At 33.9% G+C, this 24,557-nt stretch overlaps 2 protein-coding genes across 2 annotated transcripts; both read right to left on the reverse strand.

Annotated features, from left to right (window-relative positions):
- Positions 1 to 8,910: 8,910 nt before the first annotated feature.
- LOC148176546 (cytochrome P450 4C1-like) lies at positions 8,911 to 14,565 on the reverse strand. Its single transcript, XM_088033950.1, has 9 exons — positions 14,318 to 14,565; positions 14,081 to 14,275; positions 13,852 to 14,034; positions 13,735 to 13,804; positions 9,861 to 9,987; positions 9,616 to 9,813; positions 9,394 to 9,562; positions 9,166 to 9,345; positions 8,911 to 9,120 (listed from the first exon to the last, which is right to left on the reverse strand). Exons 1-9 carry the CDS (start codon positions 14,532 to 14,534, stop codon positions 8,957 to 8,959), a joined length of 1,503 nt encoding a protein of 500 aa, XP_087890076.1. The 5' UTR covers positions 14,535 to 14,565; the 3' UTR covers positions 8,911 to 8,956.
- Positions 14,566 to 21,478: 6,913 nt separating this feature from the next.
- LOC148176547 (putative cytochrome P450 4ac1) lies at positions 21,479 to 24,545 on the reverse strand. Its single transcript, XM_088035133.1, has 6 exons — positions 24,469 to 24,545; positions 22,381 to 22,507; positions 22,135 to 22,332; positions 21,917 to 22,085; positions 21,689 to 21,868; positions 21,479 to 21,642 (listed from the first exon to the last, which is right to left on the reverse strand). The coding sequence occupies exons 1-6, from the start codon at positions 24,477 to 24,479 to the stop codon at positions 21,479 to 21,481; spliced, it is 849 nt and encodes a 282-aa protein (XP_087891259.1). The 5' UTR covers positions 24,480 to 24,545.
- Positions 24,546 to 24,557: the final 12 nt, after the last annotated feature.

Genomic DNA, 24,557 nt, shown 5'->3' on the forward strand with positions numbered 1-24,557 from the left:
GAACTCGATCAGAAATTTCATCGCCTAGAAAAAGAGGTATGTTGCAGCGTTTTTAGGAATCTTCGGACTTCCTTGGCCTTGAATGAACGCAATTGCGCTTTCTTCTGATGGAGAATTGCGTTGCAACTTGCAGGTGTTCCTATTGGTTGCGGTGTACGTTTTTGTATGACCTAGCAGCGTTGTCCGAGGTGACCTTTTTTCACGTTGCGCTTTCTTCTGATGGAGAATTGCGCTGCAAAATTGCTGCTTTCCCTGCTGATTGCGGTGTACGTTTTCATTTCTTCTGATGGAGAATTGCGTTGCAACTTGCAGGTTTTCCTATTGGTTGCGGTGTACGTTTTTGTATGACCTAGCAGCGTTGTCTGAGGTGACCTTTCTTCACGTTGCGCTTTCTTCTGATGGAGAATTGCGCTGCAAAATTGCTGCTTTCCCTGCTGATTGCGGTGTACGTTTTCATTTGCCTTGCAGCCTTGTCTGATTTGCGTCTTCTTAGGGAGAATTACAACTTGCAGTGTTTTCTGCTGATTGCGGTGTATGTTTTCGTATGGCCTAGCAGCGTTGTCTGAACAAGGTGACTTTTCTTCACTGTTGTGTTTTCTTATGAAAAATTGCACTGAAAAATTGCTGATTTCCCTGTTGATTGGGGAGTACGTTTTACGTTACTGAGATTATCTTCTTCAGAGTTGCTTTCTTATAGAGAATTGTGTTGCAATTTGCGGGTTATCCTGCTGGTTGCGGTACGTTACTGAGACTATCCTAACGGATGAGGTGAGCCCGAGGATGCGCCTGTTTAGAGCAAAAAGTGTGGTCACTTCTTGTACAGATGCCAGTTGGGGCGTCAACGATAGGTGATCCTGTCCATGCAAATTTGTCGGCGCGTTGGGCCTATGTTCTAACACAAGGTTTGCCTTCTGTATCTCGCTCCGCTTTGGTCCCAAATACCCATTGGATGGTAATTGTCCTTTGTTCAGCGCGCAAAAATCTAATCCAGAATTAGTCGTCTGTGTCCCTGAAAGGGTAATCTATCGCGACACTCGTTAAGCTGGACTTCAAGTTCAGATGGGGCGGCCCTCTTCAATATCAAACTGTTTTATACCACCTTTTGCAAAAGGAGGGGGGGGGCGACAGTGATGTGCAGATTATAGGATGATTATCGGATGCAGCTCGCCTTTTGGCAAATGTAATTACACTCAAATCTGCTTTCCGTCTAGAATTAATTCTCAAACGTTAAAAAGTCGAGTCTCATTCCCTTTTTTGGTAATAATCTTGAAGAACGACTTTAGGAAACAAAAACACTTGAAAAGACGGCCTCTCCAAGGGATCTGATTTTGTCAGGGCGTTCTTAAAACTGCCGAGGTTCGTACCAGCACTGGTCATCCCGTTTGGGCGCACCAATCAGAAATGGACGAAGAATTTTAGCCAAGAAAACACAACTTAAACGATCCGAACCACAGAAGATCAGTCACGGAGGTTTTGAGATTAGCAGTGGCGGCCTTCACTGTAAGATTTGCCGAACGATTGCAGTCTTTTATTGATGCTTGACAGTCCATCACCAGCAACTAGACAAATTTGTCGTTGATTTGGGGTTTAAAATCCTTTTTTTTTAATATTCCACACCAAAGTCATCTTCTACTGAAAGATTGATGTCTTTCTCAGAAAATCAAGCGACTTAGGTCGCAGTTAATGTTACTAAAGAAGGGTGTTATAAATTTATAACCAAGTAAACCAAACCAGTTGAAGTACAATTCGTTACTACTGTTTTACAGTCTGTAAGCCTAATGGTTCTCAGCGACGAATTTTAAATTTAAAACACTTAAGCATTAGGTCTTTTGCCCTAAGTTGCTTCTTTGCTTCAATTGATCTAATGGTTGCATATTTCTTTGTTTGATTATTCACACTGATAGGCGATTTCTTCGCTTTTGTTTAAATGGAAAACTATGAATATTCGCCTTTACCCTTTAGGTTAGCTTTAGGTTAGCAAGTTAAAAACTTGTTGTTGTTCTTTGTCAGTTTTATAATAAGATGACTTATTGCTCTTTGATGACACGATGAATCTTGCTCTGGTATCTCCAAGACTGCTAGAATCTTTCAGATTTCTAATTAATATTAAAAAATCAAGTCCATCCTGCAAGGTCGTGAAAATTTTTAAGAATTCTTTTGAATTCGGAACGAATGACTGTAGAGTTGCAACCGGAAAAGAGGATCAAAGTTAGAGCTAGAGTTTTCAAAGAAACTTTCTTGCACAATTAGAGAATATACTAGATTGTACACCCGTCTGTACAGCTGTAGAGTATGGCTGGCTTAATACAAGGTACATGGAAAGAGCGAAGGTTTAGCCCTTCAACAATTTTGAGATAAATATGACGCTCGCATGTTGTTATCTCCCTATTTAACAGAAGATTATCTTAAGTGGCAGCTTAAAGTTTCTCTATCAGACTGTCGAATAAAGTCGTTTGACTTTTCAACTGAGACTTACTCTGATGCCTCGCGGACCGGCTGGTGAGTTGTAAATGGAAATCAACGGGCGTTTAGATATTGGATGAAGAAAAAGAAGTGTCACTTCCATTATCTTGAATTCCTAGCACCTTTTGGTCTAAGATGGTTAGCTTCCGAATCACGTCATGCAAAAGTTTATTAAGGCTTGACAACGCCACCGCCGCTGTTAATATAAATAGGATGGGTGGTCTTCAATTTCCATTACTTTTTAAATTATCCAGAAAGATTTCACAATTTTGTGAGCAGCAGAACTATGGATCATTGCTTCTTACGTAAGCTCTTTAAATAATGCCATGGCTGTTTAGGAGTCCAGAGGGATGCCTGTATTAACAAAGTGGTAGCTTCTATTTCCAGTTCAACATACAAACAATGGCGTGGCGTGGAAGAAATGTAGTCACGGAGCCACTTTTGCGTTAAACGTTATAGTGAAATCAGTAGACAATGTTTTGTCCTTTTCTGACATACGAATTTAAGACGGATTTTCGTACGGGAGTCTTAACAGTTTCAATTCGGCTTTGGTCTTTCTTTTTACTCCTAAATTAGGGGAGGATCACAGGATTTACCCGTTTTTTTAAGCATATCTATTACTTGAGGTCATCAAGTCCCAAGTAGGATAAAGTTTGGATCTCAGTGTTGCCTTAGCACACCTTCGCACAATTTCATTAAACGCAGACATATCTCTCTGTTTTTTTAACATTGAAGCTTGCACTTCACCAAACGGAGAAGATAAGACGTTCTGTTTTCGTCTTTTTTCCAACTTTCCAAAAGAATGCCTCTTTCACTACAATTAGTCGAGCCATAAAGGATGTTTTGGAAACAGCAGGTGTTGACGCCTCTATTTTTCTGGGCAAATGCCGCTAGAACCTTTAGGAAAGGACTATTCTTAGGATGGTCCAAAAATCCGTTGTGTGCGGCATTATAACCGTTCTATTATGTAAAATAGATGTGGTTCTTTTGCTAAGGTTGTTTTAAATTATCCCTAACATATGTTTATATTAGGTTAGCCTTGTCATTGGTGACACTGACATAGTCTATTTTCATCTTTTACGTTTACCGATGTTTATTCCAGTTTTAAATTGAGAATGGAATAAATAAAAGTCGAGTCGCAACGTACTTTAAACATCTACCTATATTCTAATGATGTCGAAGTGCAAGATGAGTGGCATAATTAACAAGATCAAACGAACTTACCAAGTGAAGTTCGATCTTGATTATGCTATCATCTTGCACAACGACATCACTCCCACCCTTTGCATCTTCAAAAAGATGCAACCCTGATCTTCCCAAGTTGCGACATCGAAGACTTTAAAATAATGACAGAACCGCCAGTAAGCAGGCCTACCAACAGGGTGGGTGGCGGGAGTTTTGAATTTGCTTACTTTAAATATCGTGCGTGTTATGGAGAGAATGGGGGTACTACCTATATTCTAATGATGTCGTTGTGCAAGATGATAGCATAATCAAGATCGAACTTCACTTGGTAAGTTCGTTTGATCTTGTTAATATTAATAAATAGCTCAAAATTGTACATAATGATAGAAAAATAATTTTTCGATTCGGGTTTTTTTCCGTTTTTTAAATGTAAAATATTTTCCATAGTGACGTATATTTTTTATTACACTATCAGAAAGTAAAGATTTCAACGAACAAAAAGCCCACCAACTTTTTTAAAAAAGCTGATATTTTGACGCGTGAATTTTCGATTGAAAATTAGGGTGTTTTTTCGGTATTAAATAAAAATAAGGAGAAGAAATGAATTTTTCAAATCCAAAAAATTCTTGTGTATTTGGTATATACAAAGGTAAGTTCTCACCAAATTTCATAAGAAAATTTTTTTTTTGTAAAAGATAAAAATAAAAAACCAAAAACGTGGTTTTTTGAGTTTTTCATGTGAATTTTGAGGTTATGAGAAAAAAGTGTAAATACAAAAGTTGTAGATCTTTTTATTACCTACAACTTTACCTTACCATTTAACTTTTTTCCATAAGACTTATAGTTTTGCCGGAAATCGAGATAAACCGATTTTAACCCTTAAAAACCAACCCTCTCCCACTTCCCGACCTCGAATCGACCGTAATTTATTTTTCCTTTCATTTTTGTAATATTCTCAATATTTTCCAATAGGTTTCATTCTACTTCGATTTTTTTTGATTTCAAAAATTATCGACCCTGGTCTACTATGAAATTAAAAAACAAAAAAACATAATATTTACCGGTGCTGGCCTACCGCTAAAGATAATTTGGTTTGTTTTGTTTTCACAGCAAATTTTCATTGATTCTTAATTATTCAAAAACGATAACTTTTCGGATTTTTTTCATTAAGAAAAGTTGCTGCATGTGGTAAGTTCTAATATGAGTTTAATTTTATGTACTCATTTATATAACACCCAGTGAACTTCTTTTGATTATTATCAAAACTTGAATTTTTTGTCTTTTTAGAACCATAACTTCTAATTTTTGATTGCAGGAAGACTTAATATACAGGGTGTCCCAAAACAGGCGTGCCAAATTATTACTACGTTGGTGGTGAAGGTTCAAAAAACCCGAGAAAAGTGTTAAAAAAATTCAATCTGTTGTAGTTTTTAAGATACAGGGCTCCAAAAGACAACATTTGAACACTTTTATTTTTATGTTTGAAATTATTAGAGCTATGCATTGGGTTCTGTTAAGATCTTTGGATGATATAAGATGCTTTTGAGCGTAATTTATTACATTGTTTCTTGTACTTTCAGAAGATTTAAGTGTCGATTTCACCTGAAAAATCATTTGACAACATTGCTTTACCACCCCACGTCGTAACCATAACAATTAAAATTTTCATTGTTAATTGAAGTCAATGTTGTGTATGTCAATAAGAGCTGTCAATGTTTTCCTTCACCAAAATTTGCGGTATTTGCTGTTCTGAAATAGAAAAGGAAAGTGCTTTGCCACGAGCGATTTGTATCTGAATTTGGCAGAGGTAAAAGCCATAACATGAAGCTCTGACTGGTCTTATGTAGCTTTTCAAAATCTGGTTTTGTTCTGAGTGGTGGGAATCCTGGAGTTCATAGTGAAATAGCATCCAAATGAACATTTTACGGACATTTTGCTCTCATGAAACAATAATCTCATAAAACTATGTCATCGTGGATCGGAACCTTTGGTGTTTTCCAGCGTTCTAGTAAAATTTAAATATTTATTTATTGTGTTATTATTATTGTTATTATTACTGTGCATTGTCTATTCGTCAGTGAATGTATTTCTCGTTTTACATTGATAATAAAATTTTTCATTGCTGAAAATGGTTAAGGTTTCGAAACGAAGCGTAATAAAACAAGAAATACTTATTGTTAGTCTTTGAGAATTACCTCTACCATTTTAAAAATAGTTTCTTTTGAGATTTATTATGTAAAAATGCATTAAAAAAACATTCAATTTTAGAAGGTTTAAAGCAAATGTTCAAAGTTTCTACCATTGGCTTGAAGACACCTATTCACTCTTCTAATTTTATTTAACTGAACATCTTCTAACATCTCGGGCGTTACTGCATTAGCAGCCATTGTGATTCTTTCCAAGAGTTCTTCCCTGCTTTCTGGCACAGTGGCATAAACCATTTGCTTCGCATGTCCCCAAAAGAAAAAATCCAATGGATTGAGATCCGGCGATCGGGCCGGCCAATAAACAGGACCTGCTCTGCCGATCCATTTTTGAGGAAAATTTGTATTTAGCCATTCACGCACTGGACCGGCATGGTGAGTTGGTGCACCGTCCAACTGGAACCACATTTGGCGCAAAATATCTAGAGGTCTATCCTTCCATTCTCTCTTACGCGCTGATCCAATCTTTGGAACGTAACTCGACAGGGTTGTCGTCGATTAGGATAACGTTGCTGGTACATCCTTTGGGCTAATCTCAAATTGCCGTTAGCAGCACCAAGTATTTGGTACATGTCACAGTAATCTCTAATACTATAATTCATTTTGAAATGCTTCAAAATTTGACTTTTGACTTTTTAAATGTCGAATTTTGCTCCTTCATTGTTCCTTCTAATTTCTATGGATACAAAAGAAATGTGTACGTGGGTACAATATTTTTATGTATCATGTTGCCAAATTTACTCTTAGAAATTTACTCTTAGAAAACTCTGAATATGATAATGAATTTTTTTAAATATTTTTCTCAAGCTGCAGGGACCCTAATTGATAACTTACCGACACTTTGGCACGCCTGTTTTGGGACACCCTGTATTGTCACGTCTGTGACGGGGTCTTTCAATGACGACACGGTTATGGGAGTATTTACTGTTTATTTCTAACTAATTTCTACGAACTACATTGATACTAATCTAATAAACTTAAAACTACTTACAATATGCAGATAGGGGTAGGCATTGTCCCGCTTGATCTAAAGGCTCACTAACTTAATAATAGTCACTGCTACCACTCGATGACCACTACCACTCACTCCGTTATCTCTACTACTCGCTAACTCTACTACTGGCTAACTACCCCTTGTACGTTGCCCATGTCACCTCGTTTCCGCAAGCTGACTTTGCTAGTCCTCCGTTTTGGAGTGCTAGCTAAGCCACTTGCGAAAACCCGGTGCAACGTACAAAGGTAGTTAACCTCTTAGTCGCTGCAATTATTATTAATTGCTGACAATAAGTATTTGAATTTTACAAGAAATTTTTTCACACCACCTTTATAAAAGAGTTTTTTTTATAACAAGATCTATCAAAAATGAGTGGAATGCACGAGATTTTATAACGACTTGGCGATCTTATTTAGTCTGAATTTCTGCATATACAGAGTAATCAAAAAATAGCGGACCAACTGATAAGAACGTCAAACTCTAAGACACTGTGAATTGGAAATGCTGCTTAAAATTTTTATTTTAAGCTTTGTACGGGAGTAAAATAAGTTTAAATATTGCGAAAAACGGCAACACTGTTCATTTTTTTCGGAAATTATTAGGAGTATAATTTTGTGACCAGAGCAACAGTTTGGTAGCTACAATTATTAATAAATCATATAATTGGTTACTATGGTTTAGCTTTGATAACACCTGACCAGTAAAAGTCACAAAGTAGATCTACTATGAACACAGAATCTTGGACAGTACTTTCCTGTCATTTCAAAAAGTCTGGATGTAATCCTAGCTTTATTGTCATTATGATTGACGTTAATACAAAAGTCAAACAAATTTTGAAAACGTATTTCTGCGATATGCCACCAATAACAATTGACGTGCCGCCACAAGAAAGCCAGAATTGGTTTTGCGCTACAACACTTGGTCATGGGCGAAGAGTTTTGGAGTCGAGTGGTTTTATTATGGCTAAAATGTCAAAATGACAATTTAATCAAAAATTAAAAGTTTGGTTATGAAGAAACGTCCTCCGTAAAGCCCGGTTTAGAAACTTTGACAATCAAATGACAAGTCTGTCCAAGATTCAGTGTCCACCATTGTAGAACCATTTGTTCTCTTCTTGGTGTGCGAATAGTTCTGGGTCCTCTATGATCCTGATAAATTTGGTTCGAATCGGCCCATTTCACGTACCTTGATAAACTCGTAGAAAAGTATTCTAGAGAAATAAACTCCTCTAGTCTGTGACACTTTAATTTTATTGACTTTTCTCAAAAAATGGTTATTGTCAGGCACTAAGCAACAATTAATTACTGAATTCTTAAAGTGAAATGTTGCCAGATTAATTTTGCGCTTTTGAGCTTAATTTTAAAAGTGCAAAATAACGATTTGTTTCAATAGTTTAGGCATTTAAAGACTGTAAGTATGTAAATGTCACCCAAAACATAAACTCTAGTAGAATTTTGTAAACCTTGAGTTCATTATAAGAAAAATTTTGTGTCACAATTAGCGCCCCTTTAAGTGGCTGTAGATTTCCAAACAAAAAAACATAATATTTACCGGTGCTGGCCTACCGCTAAAGATAATTTGGTTTGTTTTGTTTTCACAGCAAATTTTTATTGATTCTTAATTATTCAAAAACGATAACTTTTCGGATTTTTTTCATTAAGAAAAGTTGCTGCATATGATAAGTTCTAATATGAGTTTAATTTTGTGTACTCATTTCTATAACACCCAGTGAACTTCTTTTGATTATTACCAAAACTTGAATTTTTTGACTTTTTAGAACCATAACTTCCAATTTTTGATTGCAGGAAAACTTAATACATAATCTACTTTCATCTGATTGGCCAGTGATAATAGTTTTTTTCTCTGCTCGCTTTAAATTCTTATAGGAATGTCAAATGTCTGGAAGAAGGAACTAGTGAAAAAAGTAGGAAAGGTAGCTGGACGAGAAAAATAGAGACTTAGCAAAGCTTCCGTTCGTCCAAATACTGTCATAGTCAAAAATCAAACTTGTACTCTTTTGTCAGCTCTTAAGAATCTTAAGAACTTAAGAATCAGTAGACGACCACAGAAGAAAACTTTTAATTTTATAATTCACGATCGTTATTTACATTTATCGTTGCCTCAATGACACTTGAAAACCATCCCTGGGTTTCTGAACAAAATGAAAAATTGTCTCAACTTCACACAACGATTTGTATTGACTCGGAAGAACTTCAAAATTCTTAATTATTTTAGCTAACAGAAGTTTTATGTTTATCATTCCATAGTAATAACCTGCAATTCAATCTTAGAACAAATTTCAGTTTTGAGTATTAGTACCTATGCAATTTCTAGACCCCACACTAAGCGGCAAATACGCACAACGTGGTCTCTTTTTAACTTCTTCCGGTAGAAACCTATCTGGATCAAATTTAAAAGGATCAGGCCAGAATTCTGGATCTCTGTGGATGAGTAGGACCGGAATGCTGACACAACTACCTTCTGGAAATACCTGACCATCTAAAACAATGGTTAATGAGAGTTTGTTAATTAATTTAAAAAATTTACCTATTTCAATAGTTTTATCTATGTAGCGTCCTAAAATAGGTGCAGGAGTAATAAGTCTCATTGTTTCCTTAATTACTCGCTCCGTATAGTCTAGTTGACTGAGGTTTTCAAGAGTTAATTCCCCATCGCTGAGAAGGTTAATCTGTTTCTGTTCTTCATTGAGTTTAGTCTGTAGTCAGAGTTAAGAAAGAGATGACTGTTAAAAAAGTAAAGTGTGCTAACCTGAACTTCTGGATAAATGCTCATCGTTAAAAGAACACTACATACGACAATAGCTGTAGTTTCACTTCCTGCAATCATCAGCATTGCAATTTCTTCTTCTAGATCTTTTGGAGAATAATCTCCTTTAATAGCACGACGAATAAAATCATTACTGTCATGGGCCTCTACGTCTTCTGAGTTCTTCTTTTTCCGAATTGTCTAAAAAAAACACATGGAATTAATGATTATTTGTTTAAATGACATACTTCTCTTATCTGATTTAAGAAAAGTTCTTTTGAAACTGTCAGGTTTTTGAATTTTGGACTTTGTTTCCAAATCCAGTCGAAATAGTAGAAAGGATTCAATATTCGCTCGACAAACACTTCTTCGTACCTTGAACAAAAGATGCTGGTTAGACGACCAAAAGACTAATTGAAGATATGTAGTTTTACCATTGGTACGACCAAGTTTTATAACTGCCAAAGTGGGCTAACGACTAAACTGATTTATTAGAGCTTGGATGTTATGCAAAATGCATATTTCTGCATTTTTTGCATATTAACCCGAATTTCGGTATATTTTGCATCCATATTTTGACGTTAGATGCGTACGTCTGTGCATATTTTACGATATTTTAGCAAATTAGTGTGATAAATTTTATAGATTACAATTTAATTTTCGGTTTGAGTACAAAAAAATTTCCAGAATTTGCTTACCCTCTTAAGACTTAGAGGACCATTATCGGCATTTCTTGCAAATTTTCCTTATCTAGTCTGTTAAAACTGATTTTGTAAATATAGAATGAGTTGTAGTGAGTATTACCCTAATCCGGTTGGTACGCGATTAAAGGTAAACTTAATTACTTTTAATGGGGCTGTTTATTTTATCTACAGCAACGGTTAACAATGAGGAGGAATTGAATTACAAATATTTTTTTCAAATAGTTTTTAAGCTAATAAAGTAGTTGTAATCTAACATTGTTTATCTATTAATAATTTGAAGAGTTGGCATAAATACCGAGCTAAGCTTTTGAGATAATTAAACATTAGCTCAATATTTATGTCAAGTCAATTGTAATTATTGATATTGTTTTAATCGAATAATAAATGTATGCATAACGTTGTTGTTGGTTTTTGCATATTTCAACAATATTTTGCATATTTTGCTGAAAATCGCTGCATCTACAAGGTGATGAAAAAAAAGGCGCCCGCGAGAGCAAATACCATGTCGTTTTCAGTTAAACCATCTCAGAAATCAAAACAAAATTAATCTAAACATTTTCCTCTTTAATATATAAATTTTTATTTAAACGAAAAACTTGGCAATTCTGCTCAAACCTCTACATTCGCCAGTCTAAGCAACTAATACTATTAGCTTTACAATATTGCAAAATTTAAAAAAATTCTATAAAACCAAGAAATGTTATTTTGTAAAGTTTAAGAAACTTGGTTTAAAGGACTTTTTTCTATTTCTATTTTGATACAGAATATCATTAACTGTAAAAAATGTGATGTCTAACAATAAAATTGTTTTAAAAAGTTTATCCAAATAGAGTTTTTTGTTTATAAAATAAAGCATTTATTTTAGTTAAAAAAGCACAAATTTTGTTTTAGTTTTCGATTTTGGGCTCAGGGAAGAACAAGCTGCAAAATGATAGGTAGCATGGGCGGCTTTTTTTCATCACCCTGTATCTGCGCATATTTCGTTCAAATTTTCTGCATATAATTCCAAGCCTCTACTGATTATGTACCCATGTTAGGTATTATTTTTGTTGATTTATATAAAAGTCTCACGAAAAGACTAGAGAATTAAAGTATACACAGGTGGTCCCAGAACTTATGACCCATAGAGCAAGGGAGGGTGCCGACAGCAATACAGAAGGTAAATTTCAAAACAAAAATTGACTCTAATTAGTATTCGAAAAATGATAAAAAATTAACAACCAATCACGGAAGCTTATTCTTGAGATGGAATAAAATATCCTAGGCAACGAGAATGTAATGTTCATCGGACCAATGAATGAGAGTTTGTGTCCATTTTTCAAATACTGTTCTGCTTCGGGATTGGCTACTGGTTTTTCGTTCTAACTCGATTATTTTTTATGTTAAAAAATTTTTGTTTTAAAATTTTGCTTTAGAATTGTTGCCTCTATAAGCCTTTTTTCTCTGGGCCACTCTGTATATTCAGCAAAACTGGAATAGTATCTAAAAAAACAAATTTTATAAAACTTTAATGTTCTATATTTTCAAAACTGTGACAAATCGAAAGATGTGGTTTGCAAGATTGCGTTTCTGGCGCTGCTTTACATGGCAATTCGCTTTTACATATTCCGAAGGCATGACTTTAAATCTAATTTTGTCGATATCTCGGTTATCTGCGTACAAACTTAAAAATTAGATATTAGTGTTCATTTACACAGAATTTTAAGTAAAATTCAAAACAGACGTCATTCTTTAACGTAAGGTCTCAAATAAACGAGATACAAGCTTTTAAAATTTTGAATTTTTGTCGCGAAACGTATAAACCTCTATATCTCCGAAACTATGACAGATATAAAGATACAAAAAAAAATTATGTTTCTGACTTTAATTCGATCGATATCTCGGTTATCTGCCGTCACACTTGAACTATTAGTGCTCATTTTACGCAGAATTTCATGTAGAATTTAAAACATAGGTATATACAGGATGTTCAAAAAATGGCGGACCAACTATTCACTACGTGAATCTTCAGATAATAAATAGCAGCTAAATTAAGTTTTTTTAATTATTGAGTGCTTCGTTGGAAATCTACAGCCACTTAAAGGGGCGCTAATTATGGCACAAATTTTTCCTTATGATGAACTCAAGGTTTACAAAATTCATCTAGAGTTCATGTTTTGGGTGACATTTACATACTTACAGTCTTTAAATGCCTTAAACGTTATTTTGCACTGTTAAAATTAAGCTCAAAAGCGCAAAATTAATCTGGCAACAGTTCACTTCAAGAATTCAGTAATTAATTGTTGCCTAGTGCCTGACAATGACCATTTTTTTAGAAAAGTCAAACATTTTTTAGGTGTCACAAACTAGAGGAGTTTATTTCTCTAAAGATGTATAATTTTGCTAAATATACCGACACGTGAAGGAAACAGTCGAGAAGCAGTCAGGGGCAGTAAGGCTTGTGAATTTCCTAACTGGCAAATTCCCTCCAAGAATACTTTTCAACGAGTTTATCAACAGGTACGTGAGATGGGCCGATTGGAACCAAATTTATCAGGATCATGGAGGACCCCAGACTATTCGCACACCAAGAAGAGAACAAATGGTTCTTGATCTACTTTGTGACTTTTACTGGTCAGGTGTTATCAAATTTAATTGCAAACCATAGTAACCAATTACATGATTTATTAATAATTGTAACTACCAAAGTGTTGCTCTGGTCTCAAAATTATACTCCTAACAGTTACCGAAAGAATTGAACACTGTTGCCGTTTTTCGCAATATTTAAAGTTATTTCGCTCCCGTTACAAAGCTTCAATTAAAAATTTTAAACAGCATTTCCAATTCACAGCGTCTTAGAGCTTGACGTTCTTATCAGTTGGTCCGCTATTTTTTGAACACCCTGTATATTTTTTACCATAGGTCTACGAATAAGTGAGTTAGAACTGTTTATTGTTTCGAATCTACAGAATTTTTGTTTTGAGACATACAGGGTCCGGCAACACTTGCGTCCACCCCCGAAATCGTTTTTAAGTTTAAAGATATAATTTTGAAAATTTGCATAACACTTGTAGTTGACAAAACTCTAGAAGCTGTCGCAAAAATTTGGTTTTTATCACCGATAGTTTTGGTGTCGCGACGCCTTAAATATGTAATTTTAACTAATTGTGAAGGTTTGTGAAATCAATCGCTAATTTAATTTTTTTCAATATAAATGTGTCAAAAATATCTCAGTTGACATTTTAGATTTAATGCAACTTCTATTCAAAATTTGAGGGAAAAAAAGCTGTTTATTGGCACTCATTTCACGCAGAATTTCACGTTAAAACCAAAACATATGTCATTCTTTAATACAGGTCTACAAATAATCAAGTTATAAGCGTTTAATGTTTCGGATAGAGAATTAGAATATACGGAGTGTTTTTTTAATATTTCCTACCTTACAATCATTGGTATAAACTTTAAATTGTCTTCTGGCAGGGTTGTCACATCTACGCCTCCGAACGTTTCTAAATAAGAAATAAACTAATTTGAACAACAATATTAGAAAAAATACCAAAAACTGTATCCATCGTTGTGGTCCAAACAATCGGAATTAAATCGTGTGTTCTTCCGCAGTGGAGTTCCAACTTTTTCAACATCACATTCGCCCATTTTAATTGAACATCAAAGTAAGAGTTTAAAATTTTTTGGTTGAAACTGCGATTCAGGTTTTTCCTGCGTTGTTGCCATTTATGAACTGAAACCTATCGTCACAATTCGTCTTAAAAAGTAATCAAAATTACAGGTCGTTGTAAAGAGTGAAGTAAAGAGATCGTCGAAATATGAATACATCAGCACATTTGATTTATGGAGGCAATTGGTGAGTATGTATTCCACTTGATTTATTTTTGTAGTGCTGATGACCATTTGAGGGCCCAACCATAATCTAAAGACTGACGGATAACTTGAGAACACATTATGCGCCATCTTAAGAATTTCTAGAAACGAAGATGAGTTTAGTTAAAACTTTACGAATTTACCTTTTTGTCCAGAAAACACCAGGAAAAGACTTCCTATTAAAGGCAACGAGAACGGTCCTGGTAAAACCCATGAATAGTAGTAGAGCCATCGCCGATTCCAAAGGACTTTTGTTATTAGAAATATACACAAAACAATGACGACACCGGCTAAAACAGAATTGAATTCGTTCATTTTAGAACTCGGAAAATAATAAATGGCCCATGAAGCAGTGAGCATTTATATTATAACACAAAACTTGTTTAAGAGGGGTTACAGTATTGACGTACAAAAAATGTAAATTAGTTTGTTAACCGAGGTTAACCACATCTTGAAAATGTATGTAAATTATTTGGTTAATCTCTAATATAAAAAAAAAATTATTTGTTCCTCACTTGTAAACATCAGTTTATCACGTCACTGTATGCACCTTGAAAATGTCTCATAACTGGCAAGGCAGTAAAGCTTTAAAACGCAAGCCAGTAAAATTTCACGCCTGCTCTCATATAACTTCGAACGTCAAAATTATTGAAGTGACAGCCAAATTTTTGAACACTTTAATTATTATTAACATTAGAAAATTCTGTCTTATTACTATCGTGTACTTTAAATATCATAGTACAGTTGGTATTTCCACTAATATTGAAGATGCCAGGCAGTGCATTGAATTTGTACCCTTGGTGCAAGCAGATGGCTGGGATTCTGAACGTGGAAACTTTATAAAATCTAAAAATGAAAAGTTAATACATTGACAATTTAAGTTTTTCAAAAATGAACCTGCGAACATCAATGTTTTCTTTAAGTTCTAAACAACTCTTTAATATTGACCATTTTGACCACAAAGAATTAGGCTTGAACTTGTCGCTCAAATTGTTGAAGTAAGCCAACAACCTCTTCGGTAACGGAGGTCACTCCTTCTTTTTCTGACACTTTGAATTTTTTGTATTCGTTCTCGTATCTTGACAAGGATTATTTTGGCAGTAAATTTGCCACTGCACTTGCTGCCTCGCACAGAATTTCCTCAGACACATCCATTTTTATCAAAAACACCGAATGCACCGAACACCGAACGGACGAAAAATTAGTGACATAAATAAACAACAAAAAAAATTAGTGACATGAATAAACAACAAAACAAGTGACGATTATTTACTATGCAACGCGTCTAAACCTCATACGATTTTATTTCATTATTGAAATTTCGTAAGTAGATACATTATAAATTATTATTTTTTATAAGTGAGGAACAAATAAAATATTCAACAATACGTTAAAAAGCCGCTTAGCTTTTAGTTTCACTTTGATTGTTTGTTTCAAGGTTATTTAATAAATGTTACGAAATAAGATGAATTTTGTTGAATTCTTCAAATGCAATTGCATCAAATTTAATGCATTTCATAAATCTTTGATAACAAAGAAAGCACATGTATGAGATGAAATTTAAAGTTACTTTAATTATTATTGTATGAATTTTTATATTCAGATAAAACATGAAATTTAATTTGATTGAGCAATTCAAGCGAGCCATTTTCTTCGTCGAATAATTAATTTATGATTCAAATTGTTCCGATTGTTGAAATAAAGCTCTTTGGTTCTAGTAAACAATTTAAAATAATAATATTATGTTGTAATTAGGATAAAATGCATTTTCACATTTTTTTATTTAAGAGCTCTACGCTATGAATAGCGATTTGGTCATGTTCTAAAAATTAAAGAAATGCATTTTAGACACTCATTGAAATATTTTCATAAAGATATCAACAATGTAATGTTCGCAAATAATTTACCTACTTGTAATAAATGCAAATTTAAAGACTTTATCGTAAAAACAATTTAACTATATCCTCTGATCGGAGAATAGTAGATTACATACCGAGGTGGGAAGTTCATGATTCCTCTCGAGAGAAAAAGTTTGTCACCGAGGCGTCAGCCGAGGTGGACAATTTCTCGAGAGATAGGAATCGAACTTCTACCGAGCTTTGTATACTATTTTATTCACAATCATATTAAAAAAAATAATAAAGAAAGTTAAAAGTCCAATATTGTTAAACGTTTATTAGCTTCCAAAAACTGTTACCAAATTACTTTCGCCCATGCTCTACATTGGAAATGACTCATCTGGAGTGGATATATCTAGACAACCACTTTTTCACACGGCATCAAAAGAATACTCCTCATTTATTTTGAATATCGCATTTCAAGGTCATAATTTGTGAGAGTTGTGGAGCTTTACGACAAATTTAAGAGGATTTATGTATTGAAAACAATCACGAACAGGTCTTTGGGTGTTCCAGTACTCGTTTATGTTCAATTCAATGGATAAATCTTCTCAAATTTGCCGTAGAGCTCCACAATTTTCACAAATTATGACCTTGAAATGCGGTATTCAAAATAAATGAGGAGTAAGTAGTTTAACTTGGTTCAACCTCCTACCAAAGTCGCTACTGTCAATTCATGAAGTTTTAGGTTAAGAATTTTTGATTTCAATACAACTTTATTAATAGAAATATCTTGAATAGTAAGATGAACAATATATTTAACCAACGAAACTTAAAACTCACAAGTTAAATTATATTAGAGGAAACACAGTTAATGTTGAATGTGAACGAAGAGTGATCATAACCTGCAATATACAGTGTCAGACCTTGTTTCAGTTGTTCACTTGAAAAGGTAAACTCCTGCAGTCAGACGAGACGCGGTTGTTTCTCCTCTTAAAATGTTGACATTCTTCTCATTTTTTGTAAAATTCACCGGAAAATGTACTAGTTTTAAACGGTATAGAAAAGTTTCAGCATCCATTTCACACACTTTTTGAAATCAACTTCGACGCCAAATGACAAGATAGAAATGTCAAATTCAGTAACGCGGCCTACTTCATTTATCAAAATCTAGTTATCTGGCATTTGGAGGTCGGGAAATGGTCACTTCCCAGCGAGTTGGGAAGTGAATTACCGTAGTAACAGCTCACTTTCCACCTTACGAAAAGTTAGAAAATGAACAATTGTTGACTGATTGTGAATAAAATGGTTTTTTACACTCACACTCAGAGTAGCGAATTTTGCAAATTTAAGATATTGGTGCGCCATTGAAAAAGTTTAGTAGTAAAGAAGAGCAAGCTGAGGCATCTGAGGCGTCTTTCTGTACTGGTCGATTGGAAGGCGGAGCTCAAGGTAGTCCCACAAACGCTTTTGGGGTAGAACGGACTACGCAAAAGTAGACAAAATAATTCAAGAAACGAATTAGAATCTTAATAAGATCCGGGTATCGAATGATATTTTCCTTTGTATAGGAAACAAATAAAGCTCTCAGAAGCGAGTCATGCAAATTGACGATTGAAAATATTTTGTATTAAGGCATTCATGAAATTTGTAATAAAAGGACATTTTCTCATTAACATTTTTCGTACGACTAACCGTTTTAAGGATAAGTACAGATGGAAAGATGTAAAAAGATCCAAACAAACGGATGCGCATTAGCAAATCGCGTTAATGCTCATGCGCCAGCGAACATCTGATGTGATGCAGTGGCGTCGTGTCAACACCAACATTGGTTGAAAAATAAAACCACAATTATGGGACGTGATTATAATCTAGAAACTACGCCCTAGGTTTAAAAATCTTCTTTTATATAATTTTTAGAAGCCTTTGCATTCTGATTCGATAATAAATATTTGCGGGAATGTTCTTTCAAATAGTTCATCTGTGACGCCTATGGTTGGGAGGCCCGTCAAATGTCAAAAATACCCCTCTACCATGCGCATGTTTGGGTTTATTTAGATATTTCCAACTATATTTGAATTTTACAAGAAATTTTTTCACACCACCTTCATAATAGAGTTTTTTTATACATATAACAGGGGCTATCAAAAATGAGTGGAATGCACGAGACTTTATAACGACGTGACGATCTTCTTTAGTCTGAATTTCTGCATATACATACAGGCTGTTATGAAAATGAGTACACAAAATTAAAGTGGGAAGATAACTCACCATTAGCAACAACTTTTTTTAATATTTTTGTTTCGAAATTGCATTTAATAAACCTATTTTCCCATGATATAAAGATTTCTAAGATATGATACTCAGGCAACCCGAACGCGTCCAGCTCGCGCAGTGACGTCACTCGGAGAGTAGCAGTTGGAAGAATTGCCATTGTACGGTGCTTAAAAGCAGGAATAAAAGTGTTATATTCGTGTTATTAAATAATATTATTAAAACACTTTAAAATTCGTTTTCTATTTTAATGCTGAATGAAGGCAGTTAAAACAAGTGAAGGTTTATAGATTTACGGATCAGGACAGTCCAAATAATTGTCGCTTGTGAAAATTTTGTTGAAATGGGGTTCTAAACATTTCATTAAGCATAGGAGCGTAGATATATCAGTTTAGAATAATGAAATCACTAATCAAGGGTGTGATTTAAATTAAAATTGTCAACATAGCATATCATTTTTCTTTTAATCTGCAGAAATTGGTAAGCCATGCTGTACTTCTTTACCCTCATTTCAAAGATCAAAAAAAAAAACAATAAATTAAGTTTAAAAAAAGTTTTATCAAGAAAAAAGAAATCAGAAGCTACAAAAACAAACTTAATAAAATTAATTAATAATTTTCACAAATTCCCTTTTCTATTTTATCTTATTTCTTCTTTCTTTTAAAACTGAATTTAAATTATTAATTCTAAAATTTTTTCTAAAGTTATTGATTTTCGCTTTTAAGTAAATCTACTTTTGCTGTCAAGTAATTTTCGAAGTCTGTGTTTACGCTATCGAAACAAAAAGTAAAGTTTATTTGATTATTTGACAACATGCAAAAACAAAAACACAAAAATGATTTCTGAAAAAAACTGATTTTCCTTATTAGGTGAAAGTGTAAATTTACCCGATAGATTTTGAAGTTGAAGACACATTGTCAATAAACGTTGGCGTCGTGTTATTGTCGATCTTAAGTTCCCTATAAAAATTTGATTAAAGAAAACTAAAAAAACTATAAAGAATACAACCAAAGAAAAATTGTTTGATTAATTACTACTTTTCAGCAAATAATAGTCTCATATTTTGCATAAATAAAAAGAAATTAAAGTAATGTAAGAAAATTATTAGCGATGAGTTACCAACTTACTCCGTTTCAATTATGTTTTTCACAAATTTGGCTTGATCTCTTTTGCACGCTTTTTCTTTCCGTGCTGTTGAAGGTTTGCGTGATTTTCCTTTAGGAAGAAATAAAGAAGGAACAGCTTCGTCTTTTAATTTTCTTCCCTTCTTTGGTAAATAATTTTACAGTTCGTATATTAAGTTTCTCTCATAGTCCTCTGTACAGAACTGTTTTGAACATCTTCTGGCATTTTCTAAATTAAAAAATCAAACACGAAATCACCCACAATTTTCTTGTCACACTGGCTTTGGAAAATCTAAAAAAAATGATATTCTTTTCAGCATAGTTTCCCTGATTGTCACTATTGCAACCAAATACAGGCTGTCCCAGAACTCGCGTCTCAGAGAGCAAGGGAGGGTGCCGACAGCTCAGAAATTTATCACTGAACGGTGGGGAAACGCAAGTGATAAAATCAAAGCCAAGCGAGATCAACGAACCAGAAGGGTGGCGAACCCGAACAGTTCAGAACGTCTCATCAGCTACTAGTTCCACTGCAACGATGGGTGCATCATATTGCCTTGGTTTTCAACTTTTCAAATAAGATGGACCAGGTGATAATAGACGTACTCACACGCAAAATTGGCGCTGTGTTGATGGACCTGAATGCCAGATCCATGGTACGACAACAGAAACTACAGATGGTAAATTTCAAAACAAAAATTGACTAAATTTAATAGTATTTGAGAACTGATAAAAAGTTAACAACCAATCCCGAAAGCTTATTCGAGAAGTGGAGTAAATGGCCATCCCAATTTCCTAGGCAACGAGAGTTTAAAGTTTAACCGACTAATGGATGATAGTATGTGTCCATAGTTACCAATTTTCAAATTCTGTTCGGCTTCAGGATTGGCTACAGTTTTTTTTGTCTTATCTCGGTTATTTTTTGAGTTAAAAAATTATGGTTTCAAAATTTTGGTTCAGAATTGTTGCCTCCATAAGCCCTCTGGGGCGCGAGTTCTGGGACATCCTGTATAGAATAACGCATTTTAGTATTTATTCGCGACGTGAGAATTATAAGGTTCTAAGTGATTTTTTGTGAAAATTTAAATTGTATGTTTTGCGATTTTTTTAAACCTGTTCTATCATGTATAAAAATGAAGTGAGTTAATATTTTGACAAGCCAAAATGATTTTAATAAATCCCGTCATTTTGTAAATAAATGCTTAATAAATTAAAGAGATATCACTGATAACGTGAACACTGGATCAATTTAATGCAAATGTAAGGTAGAACCTTATAGTTCTCAGGTCGCGTATTATAATTATTATTATTATTTTATTAACGAATTAACTTAAAGATATAATACAGAAAATTTGAAAATCGTTCAAAGCTGGAAACAGGATAAGTACAGATTCCAATAAGACAAACACGTGCCTTACATGTGAACTAACGACTCTCGTAGTGACGTCATTCCCCACTTCGTAGATGCGCAATATCATACCTTAGATTTTCTTCATATTTTGACGAGTCGCCCAACTACGATTGAAAAGCTATGAAATTAAAAATCATAAAAACATAATATTTACTGGTGCTGGCCTACCGCTAAAGATAATTTGGTTTGTTTTGTTTTCACAGCAAATTTTCATTGATTCTTAATTATTCAAAAACAATAACTTTTCGGATTTTTTTCATTAAGAAAAGTTGCTGCATATGGTAAGTTCTAATATGAGTTCAATTTTGTGTACTCATTTCTATAACACCCAGTGAACTTCCAATTTTTGATTGCAGGAAGATTTAATACATAATCTACCTTCATCTGATTGGCCAGTGATAATAGTTTTTTCTCTGCTCGCTTTAAATTCTTATAGGAATGTCAAATGTCTGGAAGAAGGAACTAGTAAAAAAAGTAGGAAAGGTAGCTGGACGAGAAAAATAGAGACTTAGCAAAGCTTCCGTTCGTCCAAATACTGTCATAGTCAAAAATCAAACTTGTACTCTTTTGTCAGCTTTTAAGAATATTAAGAACTTAAGAATCAGTAGACGACCACAAAAGAAAACTTTTAATTTTATAATTCAAGATCGTTATTTACATTTATCGTTGCCTCAATGACACTTGAAAACCGTCCCTGGGTTTCTGAACAAAATGAAAAATTGTCTCAACTTCACACAACGATTTGTATTGACTCGGAAGAACTTCAAAATTCTTGATTATTTTTGCTAACAGAAGTTTCATGTTTATCATTCCATTGTTAAAACCTGCAATTAAATCTTCAGAACAAATTTCAGTATTGAGTATTAGTACCTATGCAATTTCTAGACCCCACACTAAACGGCAAATATGCACAACGTGGTCTCTTTTTAACTTCTTCCGGTAGAAACCTATCTGGATCAAATTTGAAAGGATCAGGCCAGAATTCTGGATCTCTGTGGATGAGTAGGACCGGAATGCTGGCACAACTACCTTCTGGAAATACCTGACCATCTTAAACAATTGTTAATGAAAGTTTGTTAATTAAATTTAAAAATTTACCTATTTCAATGGTTTTATCTATGTAGCGTCCTAAAATAGGTGCTGGAGTAACAAGTCTCATTGTTTCCTTAATTACTCGCTCCGTATAGTCTAGTTGATTGAGGTTTTCAAGAGTTAATTCCCCATCGCTGAGAAGGCTAATATGTTTCTGTTCTTCATAGAGTTTAGTCTGTAATCAGAGTTAAGAGATGACTGTTGGAAAAGTAAACTGTGCTTACCTGAACTTCCGGATAAATGCTCATCGTTAAAAGAACACTACATACGACAATAGCTACAGTTTCACTTCCTGCAATCATGAGAAATGCAATTTCTTCTTCTAGATCTTTTGGAGAATAATCTCCTTTAATAGCACGACTAATAAAATCATTACTGTCATGAGCCTCTACGTCTTTTGAGTTCTTCTTCTTCCGAATTGTCTAAAAAAGAACACATGGAATTAATGATTCTTCGTTTAAATGACATACTTCTCTTATCTGATTCATGAAAAGTTTTTTTGAAACTGTCAGGTTTTTGAATTTTGGACTTTGTTTCCAAATCCAGTTGAAATAGTATAAAGGATTCAACATTCGCTCGACAAACAGTTCTTCGTACCTTGAACAAAAGATGCTGGTTAGACGACCAAAAGACTAATTGAACGGCCAAATAGATTTCACCATTTGTACGACCAAGATTTATAACTGCTGCAGTGGTTTAACGACTAAACTGATTTATTAGAGCTCGGATGTTATGCAAAATGCATATTTCTGCATTTTTGCATATTAACCCAAATTTCGGCATATTTTGCATTATTTGAAGTTAGATGCGTGCGTGTTTTTTTTTTGAATTTGCGAGTATTTCGGCAAAAACTCAAAAATCATTAAAAATTATACTTCTTAGACGTCGCGACATCAAACGAACAGTGATAAAAAACGCGTTTTTGCCTCAGCTTCTAGAACTTTGTCAACTATAAGCGTATGCAAACTTTCCAAATTTTATCTTTAAAATTAAAGACAATTTTAGGGTTGGACACAATTGCTGCCGGACCCTGTATAAACCTCCATATCTCCAAAACAATAGCAAATAAAAGAATTTGGTTAAAAATTCTCGTCTTACATATCTCGAAAATAAAATTTCAATTTTTTGAAAAAATCATGTTTCTTACTCTAATTTTGTCGATATTTCAGTTATCTGCCGCGCAAATTTAAATTATTGACACTTATTTCACGCAGAATTTAACGTTCAAACCAAAACATATGACATTCTTTAACGCAGGTCTACAAATAACTAAGCGTTTAATGTTTCGGATAGCAAAGTTTTTTTTTAAAAAATAATAAAGGCTCTATACAGGGTCCGGCAACACTTGTGTCCACCCCCAAAATCGTCTTTAATTTTAAAGATAAAATTTTAAAAATTTGCATACGCTCACAGTTGACAAAGCTCTAGAAGCTGACGTAAAAAATTGTTTTTTATCACTGATAGTTTTGGCGTCGCCACGCCTTAAAAATGTAATTGTTAGGTAATTGTGAGGGTTTGTGATATCAACCCCTAATTTAATTTTTTTTCAATATAAATATGTTAAAAATATCTGAGTTATTATTTTAGATTCAATGCAAATTGTCTTCAAAATTTGAGGAAAAAATGCTGTTTTATCAAGTTAGTTTCTAATTTTATTATGTCAAAATTGGGAACTACGTTTACACCCATCTGTCAACATCTTGTGTCACAAATGACATCTATTCTTTGGCTCGCTTTAGATTGTAACAAAAGTGTTACTTGGTGAAATTGTCACTTTGTCGATGTTAATTAACGATTTCTGGTGTCCATAAAGTGCAACATGCCCGTGGTAATCAAAATTAACCTTTATAAAAGTGAGTGAAGTGACTTGTGAAATTTTGGTGTAAACGTAGATTGCCGCTGCACTGTCATAATTTTGAAAACTAACTTGATAAAGCAACGTTTTTTTCGCAAATTTTAAACACAATTTGCATTAGATTTAAAATAAAAACTCAGATATTTGTACCACAGTTATGTTGAAATAAAATTGAATTCGCGTATATTTCCGCAAAAACTCAAAAATCGCTAAAAATTATACTTCTTAGGCGTCGCGACGCCAACCAAACCGTGATAAAAAAAACAAATTTTTACGTCAGCTTCTAGAGCTTTGTTAACTATGAGCGTATGCAAATTTTCAAAATTTTATCTTTAAAATTAAAGACGATTTTGGGGGTGGACACAAGTGTTGCCGGACCCTGTATATCTGAAACTATGACAAATTGATAAATACGGATTTTACAATAGCGTGTCAGGTGCTGTTTTACATAATAATCAGCATTTACGCATTCCAATATAAAAAAAAAATAATTTGTCGAAAAAATTATGTATCTAAACTAACTATTATGCTCATTTTACGCAGAATTCCATAAAGAATTCAAAATATATCATTCTTTAATATAGGTCTACAAACAACCAATTTAGAAGCGTTTAATGTTTCGGATAGAGAATTGTTGTTCCAAAACAATAAAAAATTATAGTAAGCCTAGAATATACGGAGTGTTTTTTTTAATATTTCCTACCTTACAATCATTGGTATAAACTTTAAATTGTCTTCTGGCAGGGTTGTCACATCTACGCCTCCGAACGTTTCTAAACAAGAAATAAACTA

The sequence above is a fragment of the Gnatocerus cornutus genome, chromosome 4, assembly GCF_029298725.1.
Source record: "Gnatocerus cornutus isolate USDA-ARS CGAHR chromosome 4, icGnaCorn1.1, whole genome shotgun sequence".
In the NCBI taxonomy this organism is placed as follows: domain Eukaryota; kingdom Metazoa; phylum Arthropoda; class Insecta; order Coleoptera; family Tenebrionidae; genus Gnatocerus; species Gnatocerus cornutus.

Coding starts and splice junctions, on each gene's coding strand:
- LOC148176546 (XM_088033950.1), bottom strand. CDS start 14,534: ATGCTCACTGCTTCATGGGCCATTTATTATTTTCCGAGTTCTAAAATG. Junction 9,814..9,860: donor TCTTAAATCAGATAAGAGAA/GTATGTCATTTA, acceptor TGTTTTTTTTAG/ACAATTCGGAAAAAGAAGAA. Junction 9,563..9,615: donor GCATTTATCCAGAAGTTCAG/GTTAGCACACTT, acceptor CTCTGACTACAG/ACTAAACTCAATGAAGAACA.
- LOC148176547 (XM_088035133.1), bottom strand. Junction 22,086..22,134: donor GCATTTATCCGGAAGTTCAG/GTAAGCACAGTT, acceptor CTCTGATTACAG/ACTAAACTCTATGAAGAACA. Junction 21,869..21,916: donor AGATAAAACCATTGAAATAG/GTAAATTTTTAA, acceptor CAATTGTTTAAG/ATGGTCAGGTATTTCCAGAA.